The sequence below is a fragment of the Panthera onca genome, chromosome X, assembly GCF_046562875.1.
Source record: "Panthera onca isolate mPanOnc1 chromosome X, mPanOnc1 haplotype 2, whole genome shotgun sequence".
Lineage (NCBI taxonomy): Eukaryota > Metazoa > Chordata > Mammalia > Carnivora > Felidae > Panthera > Panthera onca.
In genome coordinates, this window is record NC_138357.1 from 12,970,346 (window position 1) to 12,994,285 (window position 23,940).

Genomic DNA, 23,940 nt, shown 5'->3' on the forward strand with positions numbered 1-23,940 from the left:
AATTTTGTGCCAGAGGCAAGTGCTTCGCTTCACGAGGCATCAGCCTTGTTCTGGCAGCAATAATAATAATAACAAATCCGAAGCAACAAATGAGGTTTTAAAGTATATCTATTGGGGTGCCCGGCTGGCTCAGCCAAAAGAGCGAGCGACTCTTGATCTCAGGGTCGTGAGTTCAAGCCCACACTGGGTGTAGAGACTATTTAAATAAATATTTTTTTAAAGTACATCTATTATGCACAATTTTAATCAAAATTCTACCCCAGAATTTCTAAGCGAAATGACTTTCTCTAACATGCCGGTCAGGTAAACAAACCTACAAATAAAATCATATATATCCATGCTAAAGCAAAAAACAGACAAGTGCTTCTGCATCCATTGATACAGAATGGATATGATGTTAATATTCAAATTACTTTGGAAGCTATTTCTGAAATACTGCTTTAAGGTACTGCCTATTGAAGACTGAAATAATATCAAGTATCTTTTCTGACCACAATGGCATAAAACTAGAAATCAATTATGAGAAACAAACACTAGAAAGGAACACAAACACGTGAAAGCTAAACAACATGTTACTAAACAACCAATAGGTCAACGAACAAATCAAAAGGGAAATCGAAAAATGCACGGAGAAAAATGAAAATGAAAACACAATGATCCAAAATCTTTGGAACTTAGCAAAAGCAGTTATTTTTTCTTTGTTTGTAGTAGGCTCCACGCCCAATGTGGGGCTTGAACTCATGACCCTGAGATCAAGAGTTGCAGGCTCTACCGACTGAGCCAGCCGGGCACCCCAATAAAAGTAGTTACAAAAGAAAAGTTTATAGCAATACGAGCCTATCTCAAGAAACAAGAAAAATCTCAAATAAGCGATCTAATCTTATGCTAAAAGTACTAGAAAAAGAAGAACAAACAAAGCCTGAAGTCAGTAGAAAAAAGGAAATCAAGATTAAAGTGGAAATAAATTAAATAGAAACTAAAAACATAAGGGCACCTGGATGGCTCAGTCGGTTAAGCGACTTGGGCCTAGGTCATGATCTCCCCTTTCATGGGTTCAAACCTCACGTCAGGCTCTGTGCTGACAGCCAGAGCCTGGAGCCTTTTTCGGATTCTGTGTCTCTCTCTCTGTCCCTCTCTCACTTGCTCTCTGTCTCTCTCTCTCTCAAAAATAAGTATTAAAAAAAAATTTTTAAGTAAGTATCTAGAATATCATTTTTAAAAAAGAAACTAAAAACACAAGAGAAAAGATCAGTGAAACCAAGAGCTGCTTCTTTGAAAAGATAAAGAAATTGATAAACCTTCAATTGATAAAGACTCATCAAGAAAAAAAAAGAGGACTCAAATAAATAAAATCAGAAATTAAAGAGGAAAAATAACAACCAACACCACAGAAATACAAAGAATTATACGAAGATACTATGAGAAATTGTATGCCAACAAATTGGACAACCTAGGAGAAATGGATAAACTCCTAGAAACAATCTTCCAAAAGTGAGTCAGAAAGAAATAGAAAATTTTAACAGACCGATTATAAATAATGAAATTGAATCAGTCATCAAGATTCTCCCAGCAAACAGAAGTCCAGGACCTGATGGCTTCACAGGTAAATGCTCTGGAACATTTAAGAGTTAATATCTATTCTTCTCAAACTATTCCAAAAAATAAAAGAGTAAGAAAAGCTTCCAAATTCATTCTACAAGACCAGCATTACTCTGATACCAAAATGAGACAAAGACAAAAAAGAGAAAACTATAGGGCGACATCACTGATGAACATAGATACAAAAATCCCCAACAAAATATTAGCAAACCAAATTCAGCAATACATTGAAAGGATCACTGGGGCGCCTGGGTGGCTCAGTCAGTTTAGCGTCCAACTCTTGATTTCGGCTCAGGTCTTGATCCAGGGTCCTGAGATCAAGCCCCATGTCATGCTCTGCACTGAGTGTGGGGCCTTTTTAAGATTCTCCCTCTCTCTCTCTCTCTCTCTCTCTCTCTCTCTCTTTCTGCCCCTCTCTCCCACTCACATGCTCTCTCTCTCTCTCTCTCTAAAATATAAATAAATAAATAAATAAATAAATAAATAAATGGATCGTTCGCCACGATCAACTAGGATTTATTCCAAGGATGGTTCAATATTCACAAATCGATCAATCTGACACATCATATTAACAAGAGGAAGAAGAAAAACCATACAATCATCGCGGGAGATGCAGAAAAGGCACTCCACGGAATACAAAATCTGTTCATGATAAAAAGTCTCAACATAGTGAGTTTAGAGGGAACATACCTTCACACAATAAACGCCATATATAAAAATCCCACAGCAGACATCACACTCGATGGAGAAAACCTGAATTTTTTTTCCTCTAAGATCAAGAACAAGACAAGGATGTCCATTCTCTCCACTTTTATTCAAAAATAAGTTTTAAATTAAAAGTTAAATAAATTGTTTTGGGGGCGTTGGGGTGGCTCAGTCTGTTGAGCATCGGGCACTCGATTTCAGCTCGGGTCATGATCTCATGCCTAGTTGCTATTCAAGCCTAGTTGCAGCAATCAGACAAGAAAAAGAAATAAAAGGCATCCAAATTGGTAAGGAAGAAGTGAAATGGTCACTATTTGCTGACGACGTGATGTTATATATCGAAAACCTTAAAGACGCCACCAAAAAAATGAGACTAAATGAATTCCATAAGGTAGCAGGATACAAAAGTAGTGCACAAAAATCTGTTCTGCTTCCATACACTAGTAATCAAGTAGCAGAAAGAGAAATTAAGGAAACAATCCAATTCATAATTACACCCAAAAGAATAAAATACCTAAGACTAAATTTAACCAACGAGGTGAATGACCTATATTCTGAAAACTATAAGACACTGGTGACTGAAACTGAAGACAACACAAACAAATGGAAAGATACGCCAAGCTCTTGGACTGGAAGAATTAATATTGTTAAAATGTCCATCATTCCCAAAGCTATCTATAGATTCCATGCAATCCCTATCAAAACACCAATAGTATTTTTTCACAGAGCTAAAACAAATAATCCTAAAATTTATAAGAACCACAGAAGACCCTAATAGCCAAAGCAATTTGGGGGCAGAAAAACAAAGGCGGAGGTATCACAATCCCAGATTTCAGTATCCTACAAAGCTACAGTAATCAAAACGGTACGGCACTGGCACAAAAATAAACACATAGCTCAACAGAACAGGACAAAGAGCCCAGAAATAAACCCACACTTATATGGTAAATTAATTTATGACAAAGGAGGCGAGAATATATAATGGAGAAAAGACGATCTTTTCAATGAATGGTGCTGGGAAAACTGGACGGCCACATGCAAAAGAATGAAACTGGACTACCTTCTAACCCCACACACAAAAATAAACTCCAAATGGATTAAAGACCTACCTGTGAGACCTGAAACCATAAAACCCCTAAAAGAAAACATAGGCAGTAATCTCCTGTTTGTCAGCCTCAGCAACATATTTATGGATATGCCCCCTCAGAAAGTCGAATGCTACGTTTTGTAGCAGCCCTTGTTAACATTTACGTTCCAAGTAGTATTCATTATGCTGATTAATTTTTTTTTTAATATTTACTTTTGAGAGAGACAGAGGGAGAGAATCCCAAGCAGGCTCCGTACTGACAGCGCAGAGCCCAGCCCGGGGCTCAATCCCACAAACCATGAAATCATGACCTGAGCTGAAATCAAGAGTCAGAGGCTCAACCAACTGGGCCACCCAGTCACCCCAATGCTGAATAATTTTTTAGCTTAATAAACACATCAACTACCATAGAAATAATGCCTTCATCATTAAAGGCAAACGTATTTTTCTCATAACCCAGAGAAAGGGTTATGGCAAAATTCCCAACTGTGTCACATCAGGTAGTTTCTTTGGTCTTTCTGTTCTCCACAGCATCTATTCAGAACTTTCCCCAGTCCTCAAACCTCTGCCCCTTCCCCTTTCAAAGGGTGAGTTCTCTTGGCATTTACTAGGAAAATGGAAGCCATCAGATAGAAATTCTTCAAATTCCTCCCTCCAGCCCCTTATTCCCACCCCTACTCCTATCTGCAATGGCTCTGTATCAGATTACAACTTTTTGATCTGCAATTCTGTCCACTGGAAGCAGAGAAGCTCTGACTATCACATTCTATACTGTCCCTAAAAAGCCTGGATCTATCTCCCACCTTCGATGGCTTCAACATCTTCCCCTATGCTAGCTTTCCCATCAGATTTTGATTGAGCTGGGCTTTTCCACTTTACAAAATGTCCTCCTTAGGGCTACCATACCCCTCTGGCAACCACCCTATCTTCCCCCTTTGCAGTCAAACTTGAAAGAATGGTCTCCAACACTGGACTTCCCTTACTCAGCTCTCAATTACCCTTCAACCCACTGAAATCTGGCCTCTGGCTCTACCTTTCCACTGAAAGAGTGATCTTGCCTAGATCACCAGTGACCTTTTTGTTATTAAATCCATTTTGACTTCTTTCCAGACATTTGGCAATTATTTTTCATTGTTGACTGCTCCCTATACCTTAAAAAAAAACTCTCTTCCATGGTTTCTAGGACCTTATACTTTCTTTGTTTTCCTCCCTACCTCTCTGCCACTTTTTTTTTTTTAAAGTTTTTATTTAAATTCCAGTTAGTTAACACACAGTGTTATATTAGTTTCAGGTGTACAATATAGTGATTCATCACTTCCATACATCACCTGGCACTCATCCCAACTGCACTCCTTAATCGCCATCACCTCTTTTTTTATATTCAATATAATTTATCGTCAAACTGGTTTCCATACAACACCCAGTGCTCATCCCAACAGGCGCCCTCCTCCATGCCCATCACCCACTTTCCCCTCTCCCCCAGCCCCCATCAACCCTCAGTCTGTTCTCAGTATTTAAGAGTCTCTTATGGTTTGCCTCCCTCCCTCTCTGTTTGTAACCTTTTTTTCCCCCTTCCCCTCCCCCATGGTCTTCTGTTCAGTTTCTCAAGATCCACCTATGAGTGAAAACATATGGTATCTGTCTTTCTCTGCCTGACTTATTTCACTTAGCGTAATACCCTCCAGTTCCATCCACGTTGCTGCAAATGGCCAGATTTCATTCTTTTCCATTGCCAAGTAGTATTCCATTGTGTATATAACCCACATCTTCTTTATCCATTCCTCAGCTGACGCCATCACCTATTTAACCCATCCTCCACCCCCTCCCTCTGGCAACCATGAGTTTGTTCTTTGTAATTAAGAGTCTGTTTCTTGGTTTGCCCCTCTCGTTCCCTTTTTTTCCCCCCTTTTTGCTCCTTTGTTTTGTTTCTTAAATTCCACATAGGAGTAAAATCATACGGCATTTCTTGACTTTCTTTGCTACATCAGCCTCCTTTATTCAATTTCTAAATGTTGAGGTTCCTCAGGGTTTGGCACTGGGCACTTTTCTCTCTGTGCCCTCTCTCCTTGGGTTGATCATATCCATTCCTATGGGCTTCGGTTAGCTTCTGGACTGGGTTTCTGACTTGGGTACATGAATCAAATCCAGACAATTTGTAAACTTGAACGGGTAAAAACAGATTTGTATTGTCACCAATCTCTAATGAAAATTTAGCATTTCTCCCAATTATGAATGTAGGCAACAAACCACAGTAGTATAACCAGTGTGACTTTGCCATTATTAGAAATCATATATAGTTTAATGTATTATACTTGTTGGAAATATCTCAAAATACTGTTTATGCTTATCATTATTTCAGTTTACAGTAGTTATTAGATCCCCGCTAGATCTCTTTAATGAGTCAATAAATGCATGTATTACTACAACACAAGTTTTGTATTAGATAACTATTTCGGTATAATTCACTGCCTTTTATAATCCTATGCATTTCGTTTTGTACATTTATTTTTTTTAATTTTTTTAATCTTTATTTATTTTTTTTTTTTTAATTTTTTTTTTTTTCCAACGTTTTTTATTTATTTTTGGGACAGAGAGAGACAGAGCATGAACGGGGGAGGGGCAGAGAGAGAGAGGGAGACACAGAATCGGAAACAGGCTCCAGGCTCCGAGCCATCAGCCCAGCGCCTGACGCGGGGCTCAGAGCCTGACGCGGGGCTCGAACTCACGGACCGTGAGATCGTGACCTGGCTGAAGTCGGCCGCTTAACCGACTGCGCCACCCAGGCGCCCCTAATCTTTATTTATTTTTGAGAGAGAGAGAGAGAGAGAGACAGAGTGCGAGCAGGGGAGGAACAGAGAGAGGGAGACACAGAATCCGAAGCAGGCTCCAGGCTCCGAGCTGTCAGCACAGGGCCCAATGCGGGACTCGAACTCACAAACCGTGAGATCATGACCCGAGCTGAAGTCGGACGCTTAACCGACTGAGCCACTCCACACTATCTTGTAATTACTTGTATTCCCTACTTGAATAGAAGTTCCAGGGATACGGGAATTTTTATCTTGCCTATTTGGGGATCTGCAGCATTAACCATGGTATCTGGCATTAGAGGAGCACTCCATAAATGTTTGTTGAAGAAATGAATGATTGCACTGAGCTTCAGCCTGCTGGTTCACAGCAGGTCAATAAAAAGGTTAAGGGACGATTCAAATCTTAATTTTTTTCTGACATAAATAAGATTACCAAAAGGTAAGGCAGGAAAAGTTAATTTATTTTTTATTTTTTATTTTTTTTGGAGAGAGAGAGCAAGTAGAGGAGGGACACGGAGAGGGAGACAGAGGATCTGAAGCAGGCTCTGCGCTGACAGCAGATGTGGGGTTTGAACTCACGAACCAGGAGATCACGCCTGAGCCAAAGCTGGACGCTTAACCGACAGAGCCACCCAGGCGCCCCAAAAGTTCATTTTAGTTATTTCATCTGAGAACTTAAATTTTGTGAGTAGGAAGTGTGGCTTAGGAAAATTGACAAGACTCATTCCTTCTGTAATATTCATCTGTTTGCCAAAATATTAAATTGCCTATTAAATAGTGTGTTTAGGGACTTGCACACTGGAAAATACAGATGGCCGCCCTGGGGAGAGGGTTATGCTTGCCCCTAAAGTTTTAGTCCTGTACAGAGTCGGGTTTTGTTCTGGACGCTCGTGGCAGCAGCTTTGGTTGCTTTGTGCGAGAATCACAGGGAACGAAGGCACCTCTCTGATTTACCTGGTGTTCATTCTGTCAATTGGTAGATTTAATAAACAGAGAGAGGACAGGTCATGGATCCAAGGTAGGAAGAGCACCATAACAATATGCAAATAGCACTTGAAAATTAACAATACAGGCGTCGAACACAGACAGCTCCTAATCAGCAACCAAAAATTGAACATTTTAAGGGAGCAATACACACAGGTGTGCTCGGTGCGGCAGTCAAGTTAACCAAAAGGATGCATTCCAGCTTTTCAAAATTAATTTCAAAGCGTTACGAACACTCAAGGTCTAGGGGTGCCTGGCTGGCTCCGTTGGAAGGGAATGGGACTCTTGATCTCGGGGTTGTGAGTTTCAGCCCCGTGTTGGGTGTAGAGATTACTTAAAAATAAAATCTTAAAAAAACCAACAACACCGAGTTCTAATCTTTACAGCCTTATGTTAACTACATTAACCATTATAATTTATCTTGAAGTAAAATAACAGTTATTGTATTATAAAAGAATAGTTTGGGGCACTCTGAAACTTAACAGTTCACAAGGAAAAGATGAGATTCTGTGCATCATACCAAACCTTGATTTGAATTTTCATTGTAAATTTCTTTTCATCCTTTTTTATCATTTTTTTTCACCATGATAAGTGTGCTCTTTAATCCCCATCCCTCCACCTACCCCCTCTACCGGTGACCACCATTTGTTCTCTATAATTCAGAGTATGGTTTTTAGGTTGCCTCTTTTTTTCTTTGCTCATTTGTTTTGTTTCTTAAATTCCACATATGAGTGAAATCATATGGTATTTGTCTTTCTTTGATTGACTTATTTGGCTTAGCATAATACACTCTAGTTCCATCCATGTCGTTGCAAACAGCAAGACATCATTCTTTTGACAGCTGAGTAATATTCCACTGGATATATACATACACCACCTCTACTTCATCCATTCAGCAGCCGATGGACATTTGGGCTCTCTCTGTACTTTCTAGGTAGTTGATAATGCTCCTATAGACATAGGGGTTCATGTATCCCTTTGAATTCGTGTTTTTTTTGGGGGTGGGGCAGTGATAAATACCCAGTAGCGCAATGACTGCATCCTAGGGTAAATCTATTCTTAATTTTTTGAGTAACCTCCACACTGTTTTCCACCGTGGCTGCACCAGTTTGCATTCCCACCAACAGTGCAAAGGGTTCCTCTTTCTCCACATCTTCACCAGCATTGGTTGTTTCTTGTGTTTTTTATTTTAGCCATTCTGACAGGTATGAGGTGATATCTCATCGTAGTTTGTTTTTTTTTAACATTTTTTCATTTTCGAGAGACACAGCCAGAGTATTAAGCAGGAGTGGGGGGGGTGCAGAGAGAAAGGGAGACACAGAATCCGAGGTAGGCTCCAGGTTCTAGGCTGTCAGCACAGAGCCTGACGCGGGGCTCAAACCCATGAACCATGAGATCATGACCTGAGCCGAAGTGAGACCTCAGCTGAATAAGCCACCCAGGCGCCCGCCATTGTAGTTTTGATCTGCAGTTTCCGGGTGACGTATCTTGAGTATCTTTTCATGGGTGTGTTGGCCATCTGGATGTCTTCTTTGGAGACATCTCTGTTCATGTCTTCTGCCCATGATTTAATTGCATTATTTGTATCTCGGGTATTCAGCTGTACCAGTTCTGTATATATTTTGGATACGGGCCCCTTGGCGGATCTGTCATTTGCAAATATCTTCTCCCATTCAGTAGGTTGACTTTTTAGTTGTGTTGATTGTGTCCTTCACTGTGCAGAAGCCTCTTATTCTGATGTAGTCTCAATAGCTCATTTTTGCTTTTATTTCCTTTGCATCAGGAGACAGATCTAGAAAAAGGTTGCTATGGCCCATGTCAGAGGGATTATTGCCTGTGCCCTCCTCAAGGATTCTTAGGATTTCAGGCCTCACATTTAGGTCTTTAAAGCATTTCGAGTCTGTTTTGGGGTATGGTGTAAAAAAGTGGTCCGGTTTCATTCTTTTGCATGTGTCTGTCCAGTTCTCCCACACCATTTGTTGAAGAGACTATCCTTTACCCATTGTCTGTCCATTCCTCCTTGTCAAAGATTAATTGACCATCTAATTGGGGGGGTTACCACTGGGTTTTCTGCTCTAGTCCACTGATCTGTGTGTCTCTTTTCATGCCAGTACCACACTAGTTTCATTACTACCGCTTGGTGGTATCTTCATTTTTTATTAAGAAGAAGATTCTATAGACTTATGCCCAGGATGATTTAACTCATCTATAACACTTTAAGAACTACTGTGGCAAGGCTGCAAATGGCCTCCTTACCATTTCAGAAGTCAGAATAGTTCTTCAATATCTAAGGCAAAATCCCCTTTTCACTCTCTTCTCTAAATACCTCCCTCTGTGTTTTTTTTTTAACATTTATTTATTTTTGAGACAGAGAGAGACAGAGCATGAACGGGGGAGGGTCAGAGAGAGGGAGACACAGAATCTGAAACGGGCTCCAGGCTCTGAGCTGTCAGCACAGAGCCCGACGAGGGGCTTGAACTCACTGACCGTGAGATCATGACCTGAGCCGAAGTCGGCCGCTTAACCGACTGAGCCACCCAGGCGCCCCCCTCCCTCTGTGTTTTTAATAATGCCCCAACCTTTTTGATTTGAGTTTGATAGACTATTTGATGGGAAGGAGAAACAAGTTGTTAAAAAAAATCATTTGATAATATTTATACACACGAGCTTATCCTTCTCCATGGTGAGAATATGTTGTCAGAACATGTCATAAATGGTGATGATGTCATAAACTCCTACAGCAGGCTGAGCCGTCTCAAATACAGGAGTTTCCTTGGTAGAAGAAACATTTGAACAAAGCCCTGGACATGAATCTTTTTATTTATGTCCTGCTTTTGGTTATTTGGACAAACAGTTGTTTAGATACAAACCAAAGTTATGGATCTCCTACCACAGGTAAGTGCCTAACCTGAAAATTTAGAAATTATGCTCTATTATGTTATACACTCGAGCACTTAATTAGACAAGCTAGCCGTGTTTAAGAAATCTGCTGTCTGTTGGGTGTTACCAGGAAAATACCTGAGGGTTTTAGTTCTGTGTGAAAAACCCAAGGAACACAGAAGCAGAAAGAGTACAGACATATTGTCCCCCTTCACTCCCCTTCCCCACCCAATCCACCAACCTCTGCCCTCAATCTGCCCTCAATCTGCCCTCGGTCTGGCATGGTACTTAACACATAGCAGGCTTCAACAAGAGTTTTTCTTGTCCCGACCCTTCTCCACCATACCCATTCACACACAAACATTAACACTCAAGTACATTCATACGTGCAAGACATACACACCCTCAAAAACCTAGGTAATGAGTGGGATGAGCAAGCCACGATGCAGGGATAACCCAGGGAATGTACTGATGAGCCAGAGATGCCTCCCAGATTTGGCTTCTAGACTGTGGCTGGGGATGGGGTAGAGGGAGGAAACTGACAAGGGAACGCTTGCCATGCTTTAACAAAATCACCGCGGAAAAGGTGTGATTTTGACCCTGAGTGGCAAACTGCTATCAAATGGAAGAAAACTGGATTATCTAACACATTTTCTGGGGATATAATCTCTTTGACAGGAGCCAAACACGTCGAATCAATGGACGCCAAACTGGACAGCTTCAGGAGACGTCTACTGGTTATCGTAATTGGTATTATGATTATAGCTTTCGTATTCATCTGTTTTTGTTTCATCCATTACAACTGTCTGAGCGACGACGCGCCCAAGGCAGAAACGTAAGTTTTGCACCTTTAAATTGAGAATGCGAGACGTGTGTGTACGCATCGCGGAGGCTTCGTGGGTGCTGTGGTTACGTCACGTGAACCCCAGACTTCTAAAAAGCTCATCTCGTGGGTGGATACTCCACTTCAATAATATCAGCTCTGAAACATTCTCAAGTACATTAGCAATGTTAGCCTGTTGTAAAGCTATGTCCCATCGAGGGTTCAGCCGAGCCCCAGGCTATTCACTTCATTGTAAACTGAGTCTAGGAAAAGAGGGCCTGACTATCTGACCAAGACAGGGAGAAGGAAGAAGCGGGAGTGACAGGGAGTGGGGTCTTTGCATTCCCAAAACAATGAAACCTCTTGGACGGTCACCATTTTAAGACCTAACGGCATGAAACATCATTCACTGCTGTTGTTCTCATAATCTCAGTCCCTGCCTTTCATATAGGAGGGTCAGGCTGGCCCTGATACAGTAGTTCCCTAAAAATCTCCCAATACCAGGACTGAGGACGAACATATAGCCAGTGCCCTACCCCTGTAGTGTTCAAGGGATGTCGTGAATGTAAATCTGCATGGATAGATAACGCGATGGCGTAGAGACGACAGGAAAGTGACTCCGGTCTAAAGAGTTTATTTGTTTCGTATGACACGTTGTGACAGCTGTGTAGAAGTTGCTGCTCAACTTGCAGCCTTTTTTGTTTTCAAGTTGAATTCTCAGAATAAGTGAAATTCCCTCCGTCCTCCTCAACGGTAGACTGGAAACCGCTCTGTGTCTTTCCCTATGCAGGCTACGTGGTGAAGTAATGTGGATGAAAGAGTGAAATACTCTTAAGAGAAATAAAAAGCATTCAGCATGAAGTCGTATCTGTAACCTGAGTCGTGGCTTTCACCGCACTCCAATTCTTCCTGTGTTTGCTTTTCCTACTAGAAGCAAAAAAAAAAAAGACCAAAGTCTAAGTTGCCATAGTAGCCTGTGTCTTCTGGTGATAGCGATAGCATTTCTGTTTTAAGTTGTCGTGTTCTAAGTTTTCTATGTTTCCAGGCTCAAGAAAGAAGGTGTGCCAGCCAAGTCGTCCACACCACCATCCAAAATGTCATTCAGCGAATCCAAGACAGCCAGCCCATGCAATCTAGAAAAGCAATCCCTGCCGTCTGCTATAGACAAGTTATCTAGTGTCTCATGTCCGGAAAAGTCCTCCATACCATCCAGTGCAAAAAAGTTCGTCGGGCCCTCGAGTCTAGAAAAGCTGTGTGTGTCCTCTAGTACACAAAAGTTCAACAAGCCGTCAAGTCAAGGGAAGAAAAGGCCACCGTGCTCAGTAAAAAAATTCAAGTCATCGCACCTGGAGAAGCCATATCGAACATGCAATCTGGGAAAGCCATATAAGCCAGCTCGTGCCCATAAGCTAGTTGGTCAGGCCACTTCATCCTACCCAAATAAGGCAGCGAGGCCACCCCGGCCGGCCGGTCTGCAATACGCAGTCAGGCCGACCAAGCCACTCTGTCCACCCCACCCGCAAAGTCGCATCTCGACACCCAAGCGATCCAGTGTGCGGAAACTAACCAAGTCCCCTAGACATCGTAAACTCAAAAGGTCAGTTTGTGCCCGTAGCGCAGACATGTTATTGAGGCCTCAGTTAATCAAGCCTTGCCGGCGCTATAAGGAAACATGTCTCGTCTGCCGAAGTTCTGAGCCTTTGATCAGTAATATTTCTGAGGCACAGAATAGAAATGCTCAAAACCCACTTGGTCCAAGTGAAGCGAAGCCTTGCGCCCAGTCCTTTCTTAAGGCAGATTACAGAGACAACGTATTCCGTGGCAACGTGAGCTACAGTGATACTACGACATATGACAGTAATGACAGTGATAGGGAGGTAACCATTATTTGCAACGTGAAACACGAGGCCACCCCTGAACGCATCCAAGATAATTAAGGACTCAGTGAAAAGAAAAACCACCTGTGAAGAAGCAAACTTACACCAACTCTTTCATGCTCACTGTCTTCTAACACACTGATAGTGGGAAATCTATTTGCAATCGTCATCGAGGTTACTCCTATCCATCTGGGAAGCAAGTGATTTAAAAAATGATAAATAAACGCATGATGTGACAAATGCTTTTGTTGTAATTATTATTGCATTTTAGAGGCATGAGGCTCTTTCGATGTATCTGACTTGGATCTGCTCACTGGAATGGGAACCAGGAGCATACAGGCACACGCCAATCCAAAACAGGTATTGCAAACTACATGGATGGACCTGGAGGGTGTTATGCGAAGCGAAATTAGTCCGTCAGAGAAAGATAACTATCACACGACTTCACTCATAGGAGGACCTTAAGAGACAAAACAGATGAACAGAAGGGAAGGGAAGCAAAAAGAATATAAAAGCAGGGAGGGGGACCAAACAGAAGAGACTCACAAACACGGAGAACAAACAGAGGGTCCCTGGAGGGGCTGTGGGAGGGGCGATGGGCTAAATGGGGAAGGGGCATTAAGGAATCTACCCCTGAAATCATTGTTGCACTAGATGCTAACTAACTTGGAGGGAAATTAAAAAATAAAGCAATCAGTTAATTAAAAAATAAATAAATAAAAACTAAAAATCTGACAGAAAAATACATACATACAAGTTCCAATACCACTGTCTTATTGGGGTGGCCATTTCCTAATGGATGTAAATATGGGAGCAGTATGTTGTACAGCCGACACTAATACAATGCTGTATGTCAATGACTCTTCAATTTAAAGGAAAATGTTGAATTCAACAAAATCAGGTCACAGTAACCAAAAGAAAATACATAAAAATAAATAAGTAAAAAACGCCGTGGCAGCTACAGACTTGATTTCCTACTGGCATTACCCTTTTTTAAAAGACAAACTCCGGGGGGCGCCTGGGTGGCTCAGTCGGTTAAGCGGCCGACCTCGGCTCAGGTCATGATCTCGCGGTCGGGCTCTGTGCTGACAGCTCACAGCCTGGAGCCTGTTTCAGATTCTGTGTCTCCCTCTCTCTGACCCTCCCCCGTTCATGCTCTGTCTCTCTCTGTCTCAAAAATAAATAAACGTTAAAAAAAAAAAAATTAAAAAAAAAGGACAAACTCCGGGGGCCCCTGGGAGGCTTGGTTGGTTAAGCTCTTGATTTCCGCTCAGGTCATGATCTCACAGTTCCTGAGTTCGAGCCCCACGTCAGGCTCTCTCTCGGCCTCAAAATAAACGTTAAAAAAAAAAAAGGGACCATAAGGTGTCCCTGCGTGCATGTTATTTTGAAAGTCATCTTTTAGATACATGGGAAGGGGAATGGATAAGAATATAAAATGAAATAAGATGGCCATGTAATGATAATTGTTGAATCTGAACACTACTTATGTGGGCGTTCTTTACACTACTTGCTATCTACTTTTGTATATGTTTGAACTGTTTTTCGTAGTAGTTTAAAATTTTAATAGTAACTTTAACTTGTATTTGTAAATTTAGAAGACTAGGCTTTTCTAACCCACAAAAATCCTAACTCTTTACAGTTTTTCTTTCAAAAAAAAATTTTTAACCATTATTTTGAGAGAGAGAGAGAAAGAGAGAGCACATGTGTGCACAAGCTGGGGGCGGGGGGGGGGGGCAGCGCAGAGAGAGAGAGAGAGGGAGAGAATCCCAAGCTGACTCTGTGATGTCAGCCCAAAGCCCGACTTGGGGCAGGCCCCCACAAACCATGAGATCATGACCTGAGCCCAAATCAAAAGTCGGACCCTCAACCAACTCAGCCACCCAGGCACCCAGAGCATGGTACTCTTCATCTTGGGGTTGTGAGTTTGAGCCCCACATCAGGCATAGAGATTATGTTTAAAAATATATATGCCCCCAATACCATTGTCTTACCAAAAAATTAACAATAATTCCTTAATGACAATTGTCTAGACAGTATTCAAATTTCCTCATCTATCTCCTAATTTTTTTTTTATGGCTGCTTTGTTCAGATCATGTTCATCAGCACTTGCCAGCATCTAAGACTAAAATTAAAATTTTACTGGCTAATTTGGCTTCATACTGTACAACGATTTTAGAGTTAATCCGAGCTGTTAGTAGACTAGAAAACAGTAAAAGTTGAAATTGTATGGCTTTCAGTTTAAATTCCACCAATGCCTTACTAGGCAAAACCAATCTAAGCTCTATTCCCTTTCTCATTTTGAAGACTAGAGATTTGTAATACTTTAAAAGCTCTGAATATTAATATCTAATTAAAATGACTAACTGCCAGTGACAACCAATGATAATGACATCTTAAGAACAAGTTATCTGCATGACTACCCATGTTCCTTTCTCAACCACACTTAATTATAGAGTAGGAATCTGGAGAATATTTGAAGCTTATTCAATATATAATATCTTAATGCATTAATGGGGGCTTCACACATAAAGCCAGTATAGAATAAGTGATAAAAATATGGACCATGAGGGGCGCCTGGGTGGCTCAGTCGGTTGAGCATCCGACTTCGGCTCAGGTCATGATCTCACGGTTCGTGGGTTCGAGCCCTGCATCGGGCTCTGTGCTGACAGCTCGGAGCCCGGAGCCTGTTTCGGATTCTGTGTCTCCTTCTCTCTCTGACCCTTCCCCATTCATGCTCTGTCTCTCTCTGTCTCAAAAATAAATAAACATTAAAAATATATATATATATGGACCATGAGTCAGAGAAGAACTTTAGCCAAAAAATAAAAAATAAAAAAATTTACCAGTGGAAACTTGCCCAGGCTAATAATTAAAATAATGAAGTCTTGGGGTGCTGGGTGGCTCAGTCAGTTAAGTGTCAGACTCTTGGTCAGATCATGGTCTCAAGGTTTGTGAGATTGAGCCACCCATTGGGCTCTGTGCTGACAGCACAGAGCCTGCTTGGGATTCTCTCTCTCCCTCTCTCTGACGCTCCCCCACTCTCTCTCTCTCTCTCAAAATAAATAAAACAACATTTAAAAAATCTTTAAAAAATAAAAGAACTAAGTCCTATCAGTACAATAGATAGTCTTTAGCACTTCTTGGAAATGTCCTGATTTAAGTAAGAGAGTCCCAAATTTCTATTTCCTGCCTTTCCTGCAGCCTTGCCTCATCTCTCCTGGCACCTTACTCCTTCCTTCTCTCTCACTCTTTTTCCTTTTCCTCTGTTCAGCAAGTCAGGAGCATAGGCTCGGTGGGCTCGCAGCTCCCTTGCATTTCTGTTCTCCAGAAGGCACCGTGAAGCCAGTTTCAAGCACGGCCCCTCGCTCTCAGACCATCCCCGTTCTCTTTCTGTTGAATCCACCTTCCTTACACTCATCTCCAAACCTCCTACCTCACTCCTGGCTATGGGACTGAAATGAATCATATTTTGCTCCTTCTATTTAGTAAAGCTCTTTCTAAAAACCCATCATTGGGGTGCCTGGGTGGCTCAGTAGGTTAAGCAGCTGACTCCTGGTTTCGGCTCCGGTCGTGGGTCTCACGGATCCTGAGTTCGAGTCCCGCCTGCAGAGCCCGCTTGGGATTCTCTCTTTGTCCCTCTCTCTCTGCCCCTCCCCTACTCTGTCTCTCTCTCAAACATAAATAAATAAAAACTTTTAAAAACTTAAAAAGAAGCAAAACCCATCAGTTAAAAAAAAAGGTGTGAAAAGGTCAGATTTCCAACATTTCTCACATGTATTTTCTACATGGAACTATACCATCATGGAGCTGAAAGGATGCTTAGAGATCCTCTCTTCTACCCTCCTGTGGGGAGGAGGAGCTGGGAAGAGCTGAAGAAATGCTCCTTCAGCAACAGGCCACTTTTTACCAGAGGTGGGAGACCAGCTGAGCAGGGCTGGGGATCACAGATCTTTTAAGCAGCCACAAAGAAGTGACACACGGGGGGGTGGGGGAGATGTTTATGGTGGTGTTAAGCAGGGACTTAGTAAAAGTCTTCAGCTTGATCGATTCCCCAAATCCTACAGTCCCTGCCATACTGTGTGCAATCCCTAAAAATTAAAAGCAGCAAAAGAAGGAAAATAGAAGACAGAAAAAGCTACGTTGGAGGTTTGGCCAAGTCTCTCCTTAATGGTAACTCATATACAACCCTCAATTATCCCGGTGCTGCTGTGACCTTAGAAAACAAGGGTTAAGCATGATTAATTAGTTTTGCAATTATTTATACCATGCATGGAAAGGGCCATTTTTGAAATAAGCAAGGGCTAATTATAACTTACGCCTAAGAACTTTCAGATAGCTCTCCTTGTTTAAATTATCCCATGTGCCTGAATCAAAATAACACGCTGCAAAGACGGCTGCAGGACAAAAAATAAATTGCCGTAAATGTTATATATTAAGTATTTTACTTAAAAAAATAGAATATAGACACAATATAGCCATTTTTCTCTGAATAGTAGAAATTTGCTGATAATGAAAAAAATTCATGTATATCCTCCATCATCAAGCCCTTCCCTTAGTCACCTACTTTCCCAGTAACATACACTATTTTTTAAAAGTTTATTTACTTTGAGAGAGAGGGCACGCACAAATACGAGTTGGAGAGGGGCAGAGAGAGAGAGATTCCCAAGTCGGTTCCAGGCTGCCAGCACAGAGCCAGACATGGGGCTCGATCCCACAAACCATGAGATCATGACCCGAGTCAAAATCAAGAGTCAGATGCTCAACCGACTGAGCTACCCAGGTGCCCCTATTTTTTAATATATTTTTTTCAATGTTTATTCATTTATTTTGAGAGAGAGTGAGAGAGAGCAGGGAAGGGGAGAGAGAGGGAGAAAGAAAATACCAAGCAGGAGCCACTCAGCACAGAGCCCAACATGGGGCTCGAGCCCACAAACCATGAGATCATGACCAGAGCCAAAATCAAGAGTCAGATGCTTAAAAGATTTTTTTAATGTTTATTTATTTTTGAGAGAGAGAGACAGAGACAGAGTGCGAGCAGGGGAGGGGCAGAGAGGGAGGGAGACACAGAATCCGAAGCAGGTTCCAGGCTCTGAGCTATCAGCACAGAGCCCGAGGTGGGGCTCGAACCAAAGAACCGTGAGATCATGGCCTGAGGTGAAGTCGGACGCTTAACTGACTGAGCCACCCAGGTGCCCCAAGAGTGAGATGCTTAATAGACTGCCACCCAGGTGCCCCCCTAGTTTTCAATATCTTATTGAAACGACCAAAGACGGGTAACTGCAAAGAGTAAAAGAAGAAACGAAGGCCTATGATAACGAATGGCTGGAAAGTCCTGGAAATATTAAGAGTGGATTGTATCTATCATATCTAGACTTTCTCTGCCATTTTGCAAAATAAGAAAATCCAGGGACGCCTGGCTGGCTCAGCCAGTAGAGCATGCGACTTTTGATCTCAGGGTTGTGAGTTCGAGCCCCATGTTGGATATGGAGATTATGTAAAAAAAAAGTTTAACTCTTAAAAAATAGATAAGTAAAATAAGAAAATCAACGTCAAATTGCTTGATTGCTTGGCTACAAACTGGAACACAAGAATGTGACTGAGCTTCTCACCTTTCATTTCTACATGTTAGTCTAGAGAAGTACAAAGGCAGTCACGGCAAAGTTAAAGAAAATTCTAATGTACTACAAAACCAATGGTAGATATTATAGATTATTCGCAATTAGGGCAGTCAGCTTCTGAAAGTGACACTTGTTGGCAACAGGAATATATCTCTGTCGTGAACAAGTCTCTTTAATAGACCTTAGTTTCGTTGAAAGCACAGCACCGACAGAGTGAAGCTGTTGGAAATAAAGCTTTCTGTGCTGATCTCTCGAGGTTACCATAGGACATAATGAGAACACATTACATACCCACTAAAAATATTGAAGTGATGGGGGGGTAAGCTGTTTCAGGACCCATATGACAATTGCTAGAGTGGTAGATAGTCAGCAAACCAGTCTGGACTACCATTCTCTAATTCGACCCACTTTTCTTGTTTCATTTCCTGTTACCATGCACTAAACTCTACATGTCTAAAATAGAGTTTTAGGTTACTCTAGAGCTTTAAGCCGCTTTTATGTTGTAGCCAATTTTCCAAAGAACATCTCCCCTATTCATTGAGTAGGTACTTGAGGCCGAACGGGATGGAAAAAGCATTTTTGTGTGACCATGACATCCTAGGGGTCCCGCATATATGCCACATGTTGTTAGTTTCCTTTTCTTTTTTTCCTTGGTGTTTACGAAGACATTTTTTTTGGATGTTTTTCTTTATTTTTGAGAGAGAGCATGTACATGCGTGGAAGCAGGGGAGGGGCAGGCAGAGGGGCACAGAAGATCTGAAGCAGGCTCTGCTCAGACAGCAGGGAGCCCGACGGGGCGGTGGGGGGGCCCAAACTCATGAACTGAACCGTGAGATCATGACCTGAGCCGAAACCAAGAGTCAGACGCTTAACCGACCGAGCCACCCAGGCGCCCCCTTAGTTTCCTTTTCTAGAACTCACGTTTTGTTGTATCCCTCCGTTGTACTACCGCAGGTAACACGGATCAAGTTTTATTCAGACATGTAAGGCCTCAGCCGGTCTACCACACAAACATCCACAGTGAAACATTCTGTAAGAAGTACTCAGATAAGAGGAGAAACAAAACCAGGAGATGTTGCAAGAGATACGCAGTTTATGAATGATGGAATACCTTCCTTTACAGGTTGAATCGTGCCTCTCCACCAAATCTGTATGGTGAGCCCCCAGTACCTTGGAATGTGGCTTTATTTGGAAATCAGGTCATTGCAGGTATAATTAAAGATGAGGTCACAGCATAGTAGAGTCCAATATTACTTGTATTACTAAAAAATGGGGAAAGGTGGACCCAGATGTACAAACAGAGAGAATGCCATGTGAAGTTTGGAGTCAGGCCCCTATAAGCCAAGAAACTACCAGAGGCTGGGAGAGAGGACTGGACAAGATCCTTCCCTAGCGCCTTCAGGGGGTGGGGCATGACCTTACTGATACCTTGATTCTCGGACGTGTAGCCTCCAGAGCTGTAAGATAATAAATATCCGTTGTTTCAGCCACCCAGTTTGTGGTACTTTGCTATGGCAGCCTAGGAAACTAATCTACTTGGCGAAGATTGCTACTGCCTAAAAAATAGTCAAGATCAAATAATAGACAACTCTGAGGGGGTGCTAGGGAAGGAGGGTCTTTTACACCCCATCATTTGCGTTGACTCTTTCCTCCCCAGGAAAAGGAGTGGCTAATCTGACTGTAAAGAGTTTAACACGCATTAGGTCACTCATACCCAGTAGATAAGGTCACTCCCTTGAAGGGTGACCCGTCCTTGCCATGCTATCTGCATAACCTGTGACTGGGTACGTGACACAAGTTGACACTCTCTCCATACATGAATAGGCAGGCTGATCCCAAGATTACAATTCCAGTGGAAAGTTGGGGGCTCTGTTTTGAAGTGGAAAGGGTAACAGTGGCATCTACAATCGATCTCGAAAGAGCACTCTGTTGGGTTACTGGGTCTTGGCCAGCCACTGATAAATAAATCAGTCCTCTGTAGTCAGTACATTGTTTTCGATTTGGTTACTGAAGAGGAATGAGTAGGGTTGAAAACCCTAAACAAATCCTCCCCAAGAGCCACAAGCCCTGGTCAATACCACTTCAACTTCTTTTAAGAAACTCTTACAGGAGGGGCGCCTGGGTGGGTCAGGTAAGCGTCCCACTCTGGATTTCAGCTCAGGTCACGATCTTGAGGCTCATGACATCAAGCCCCTCGTCGTGCTCCGTGCTGACAGCACGGAACCTTGGGATTCTATCTCTCCCTCTCTCTCTCTCTCTCTCTCTCTCTGCCCCAACTCTGCTCATGTTCTCTCCCTCTCGAAATAAATAAATAAACTTAAGAAAAAAAAGAAACTCTTACAGGAAAGTTATTTTTTGAAATTGTGACATTTGTTATATATTCGTGGTGCTCCGAACACTGTTGAGTGAGGTACACAGACATAACATCAGTCAGACTCTATCTCCAAACAGCTTCTATTCTGTGAATGAGATAGCCCCACCCCCCCAAAAAAACTATACAAAGTCAGCCTGAAAGAAAATAGCAACCCTTCAAAAATAGAGCCAATAATAGTGAAACATGCAATATTCTAAACTTGCACTACTCCTGTGGCTACACTGAACCTCTAATCGAGATAGTTTAGTGTAGGATTTTTACCCACACTGTAAGGGTAACAGCTATTGACTTACTAGAAAAAAATATCACTGGACCAGCTCAAGGGGTGAGTCCAAAGGAAGTCTCAGGGGGGATAGGGTCACCAGAAGTAGCAAATAAAAATATACGATGCCCAGTCAAGTGGAATTTCATATAAACAATGAACAATTTTTTTTCGGATGCATCTGTCAAAGAATATTCATAATTTATGGGAAATTCAAATTTAATTGGGCATCCTCTATTGCATCTGGCAATTCTACTCAAGGAGGATAAAGAGAAGAACATACGTGAGCAGAGTAGATAATCTGTTAGCCAGCCTCTTCAGGTTTAACCTGGCGTATTCATGGCTCTGAGAGGGATAGCCCTTCCTACGGCGTGATTCTACTCCCCTGGGCCATCAGATTTTGTTTCTTGAGAATTTCCAATAAGAGACACAGAGACTCTAGTGAGAGAACTATATGGATGCTTGAATTAAATAACATGTAGAGTAGGGCTGGGAAGGCATGTTAGGTGGAAAGTAGATGACAGTCAAAAGGGAGACACAAGCGTAGAACAGAGACACTATGTGGTCACTGAGGGAAAAAACAAGCAACCTGTTTCTGCCAATTCCAGTCTTAATTACACTATTGCCTGGCTGTGCTTTGTAGCCCAAACCTTTGTGATATTGTCTGTTGTATTTTTTTTTTTGACTGATAAAGTTTTATTATGAATGCAAGACTGTTTTCTGAACGTGGTAACTTCGATTTTCCTTTAGTTTCTTTTTTTTTAATTTTTTTTAAAACTTTTTAAAAATGTACACCCTAATTAGTTAGCAAATAGTGCAACAATGATTTCAGTAGATTCCTTTGTGCCCCTTCCCCATTTAGCCCACCTCCCCTCCCACAACCCCTCCAGGAACCCTCAGTTTGTTCTCCATATTTGTGAGTCTCTTCTGTTTTGTCCCCCTCCCTGTTTTTATATTATTTTTGCCTCCCTTCCCTTCTGTCCATCTGTTTTGTCTCTTAAAGTCCTCCTATGAGTGAAGTCATATGATTTTTGTCTTTCTCTGACCGACTAACTTCGCTTAGCGTAATACCCTCCAGTTCCATCCACGTAGTTGCAAATGGCAAGATTTCCTTCTTTTTGATTGCCGACTAATACTCCATTGTATATATATACCACACCTTCTTTATCCATTCATCCATCGATGGACATTTGGGCTCTTTCCAGACTTTGGCTATTGTGGACAGTGCTGCTATAAACATGCGGGTGCATGTGTCCCTTTGAAAGAGCACACCTGTATCCCGTGGATAAACGCCTAGTAGGGCAATTGCTGGGTCGTAGGGTAGTTCTATTTGTAGTTTTTTGAGGAACCTCCATACTGTTTTCCAGAGAGGCTGCACCAGCTTGCATGCCCAATTGTCTGTTGTATTCTTATAATAAGTTCCCCTTTCTTATACTGGTTTGAATGAGTAGCGACTCCTTGTCGCCACTGATCCTCGACTAAGACGCGGTGAGAACGCTTAAGGTTAGAACCAGAATGGCAAATGACTTCCATCTCGGGTGATCGCTGAGCTATTCACATAGCTGTGTAGAGGGCTGGATTGCAAAAGATTATGGGATTGCTTCCAAATTCAGTGACAAAGAGTGCCAAGATTGACTAGCACCGTCTGCTATGAACTTGGAAGTGGGGAGTGGCAACATATGTGCCATAGATTTGCCATCCCTGCGATTGAGGAAGAAATGGAAATAAGCATGCGTCTTCCTTTAAAATACGCCAAAGGTCATGGTGTAACTACATTAAGGAAATATAAGGCGCACAGAAAAACTCAAAATATATGTAATTCTATCACCCATAATCACAGCAGTTTGTTGAACTTTTGACTGTTTCTATCTGTTCTTTATAGTTACACAATCCTTAATTTCTTTCTATGGAAGGTCACCAACAGAAATGAATATACATCATTTATTTCCCTGGCAGGCTTCGTTTGAACTATGTTGATATTTAAACAGTTCATGGAAAAGTATGTCAAGGCTATAAATAAATTCTCTGTACATTCGACATCATGAATATTGTTTATGATCTGGGCCAAGAACAAAAGCCGATTAGGGAAACTACCATATATTCCCGAGACAGCTTTGGTTTAAACCAAAGAAGACACTGATTTTTCCAACTAAATAATAATAATTGATAATAAAAACAAATATTAATATGATAGAGTGGGCAGTTAGATACGAGCAGAGAACAAATGCTTTCCGACTGATAAAAAGGGAGGAAACCGGGGCGCCTGGGAGGCTCAGTCGGTTAAGCGTCCGACTTCAGCTCGGGTCACGATCTCTGCAGTTTGTGAGTTCGAGCCCCATGTGTCAGCTGTGCTGACAGCTCAGAGCCTGGAGCTTGCTTTGGATTCTGTGTCTCCCTCTCTCTGGCCCTTCCCCCACTCACATTCTGTCTCTCTCTGTCTCTCTCTCAAAAATAAATAAAACTTTTTAAAAAGGTGGGGGAGAGGAAACCAATTTCCAAACAGCAGGGAAAGACCTCCGGGATATGAATGTGTTGTTCTCTATAACCACCACCCTGCAGTAACCTACAGAGCTTCATTATAATACATTGATATTGAAGTTTTGACACCCCTCTCTCCTCACCGCTCCCACACCCCCCATGGCTGCCATGACAGTTCGGACAAGGACCATATAGGGCCAAAAACTCCCCCTCCCCAACCAGTAGGCGGAGTCCTTTAGATGATTGGAAGCAACCTCAGTCAGAGACCACTCTAGTTATGACCCACAGCCTCTGCAAACATAAAAAGAAAAGACTTCCCTGACCGCCTCCCCACCTTCCCCTGCAGTCGCCGCCCCTGGGCCTGCTCACTCTCCTATCTCAAAAGTGAACTTGCTCTTTCGCTGCTGTCAAACTCTTGCTTACTGGAGAGTTTGGCTCTGAAT

At 42.1% G+C, this 23,940-nt stretch overlaps 1 protein-coding gene across 1 annotated transcript; it reads left to right on the forward strand.

Moving 5' to 3' along the window:
• Nucleotides 1-9,942: 9,942 nt before the first annotated feature.
• On the forward strand, nt 9,943-13,002 carry CXHXorf66 (chromosome X CXorf66 homolog). Its single transcript, XM_081792436.1, has 3 exons — nt 9,943-10,077; nt 10,741-10,897; nt 11,931-13,002. The coding sequence occupies exons 1-3, from the start codon at nt 9,990-9,992 to the stop codon at nt 12,820-12,822; spliced, it is 1,137 nt and encodes a 378-aa protein (XP_081648562.1). The 5' UTR covers nt 9,943-9,989; the 3' UTR covers nt 12,823-13,002.
• The last annotated feature ends 10,938 nt before the right edge of the window (nt 13,003-23,940 follow it).

Bases quoted from the DNA above. Each gene is read 5' to 3' on its own strand.
- CXHXorf66 (XM_081792436.1), top strand. From the start codon at position 9,990: ATGAATCTTTTTATTTATGTCCTGCTTTTGGTTATTTGGACAAACAGT. The intron at 10,078-10,740 runs GTAAGTGCCTAA...TCTCTTTGACAG, and splicing joins TTATGGATCTCCTACCACAG to GAGCCAAACACGTCGAATCA. The intron at 10,898-11,930 runs GTAAGTTTTGCA...CTATGTTTCCAG, and splicing joins GACGCGCCCAAGGCAGAAAC to GCTCAAGAAAGAAGGTGTGC.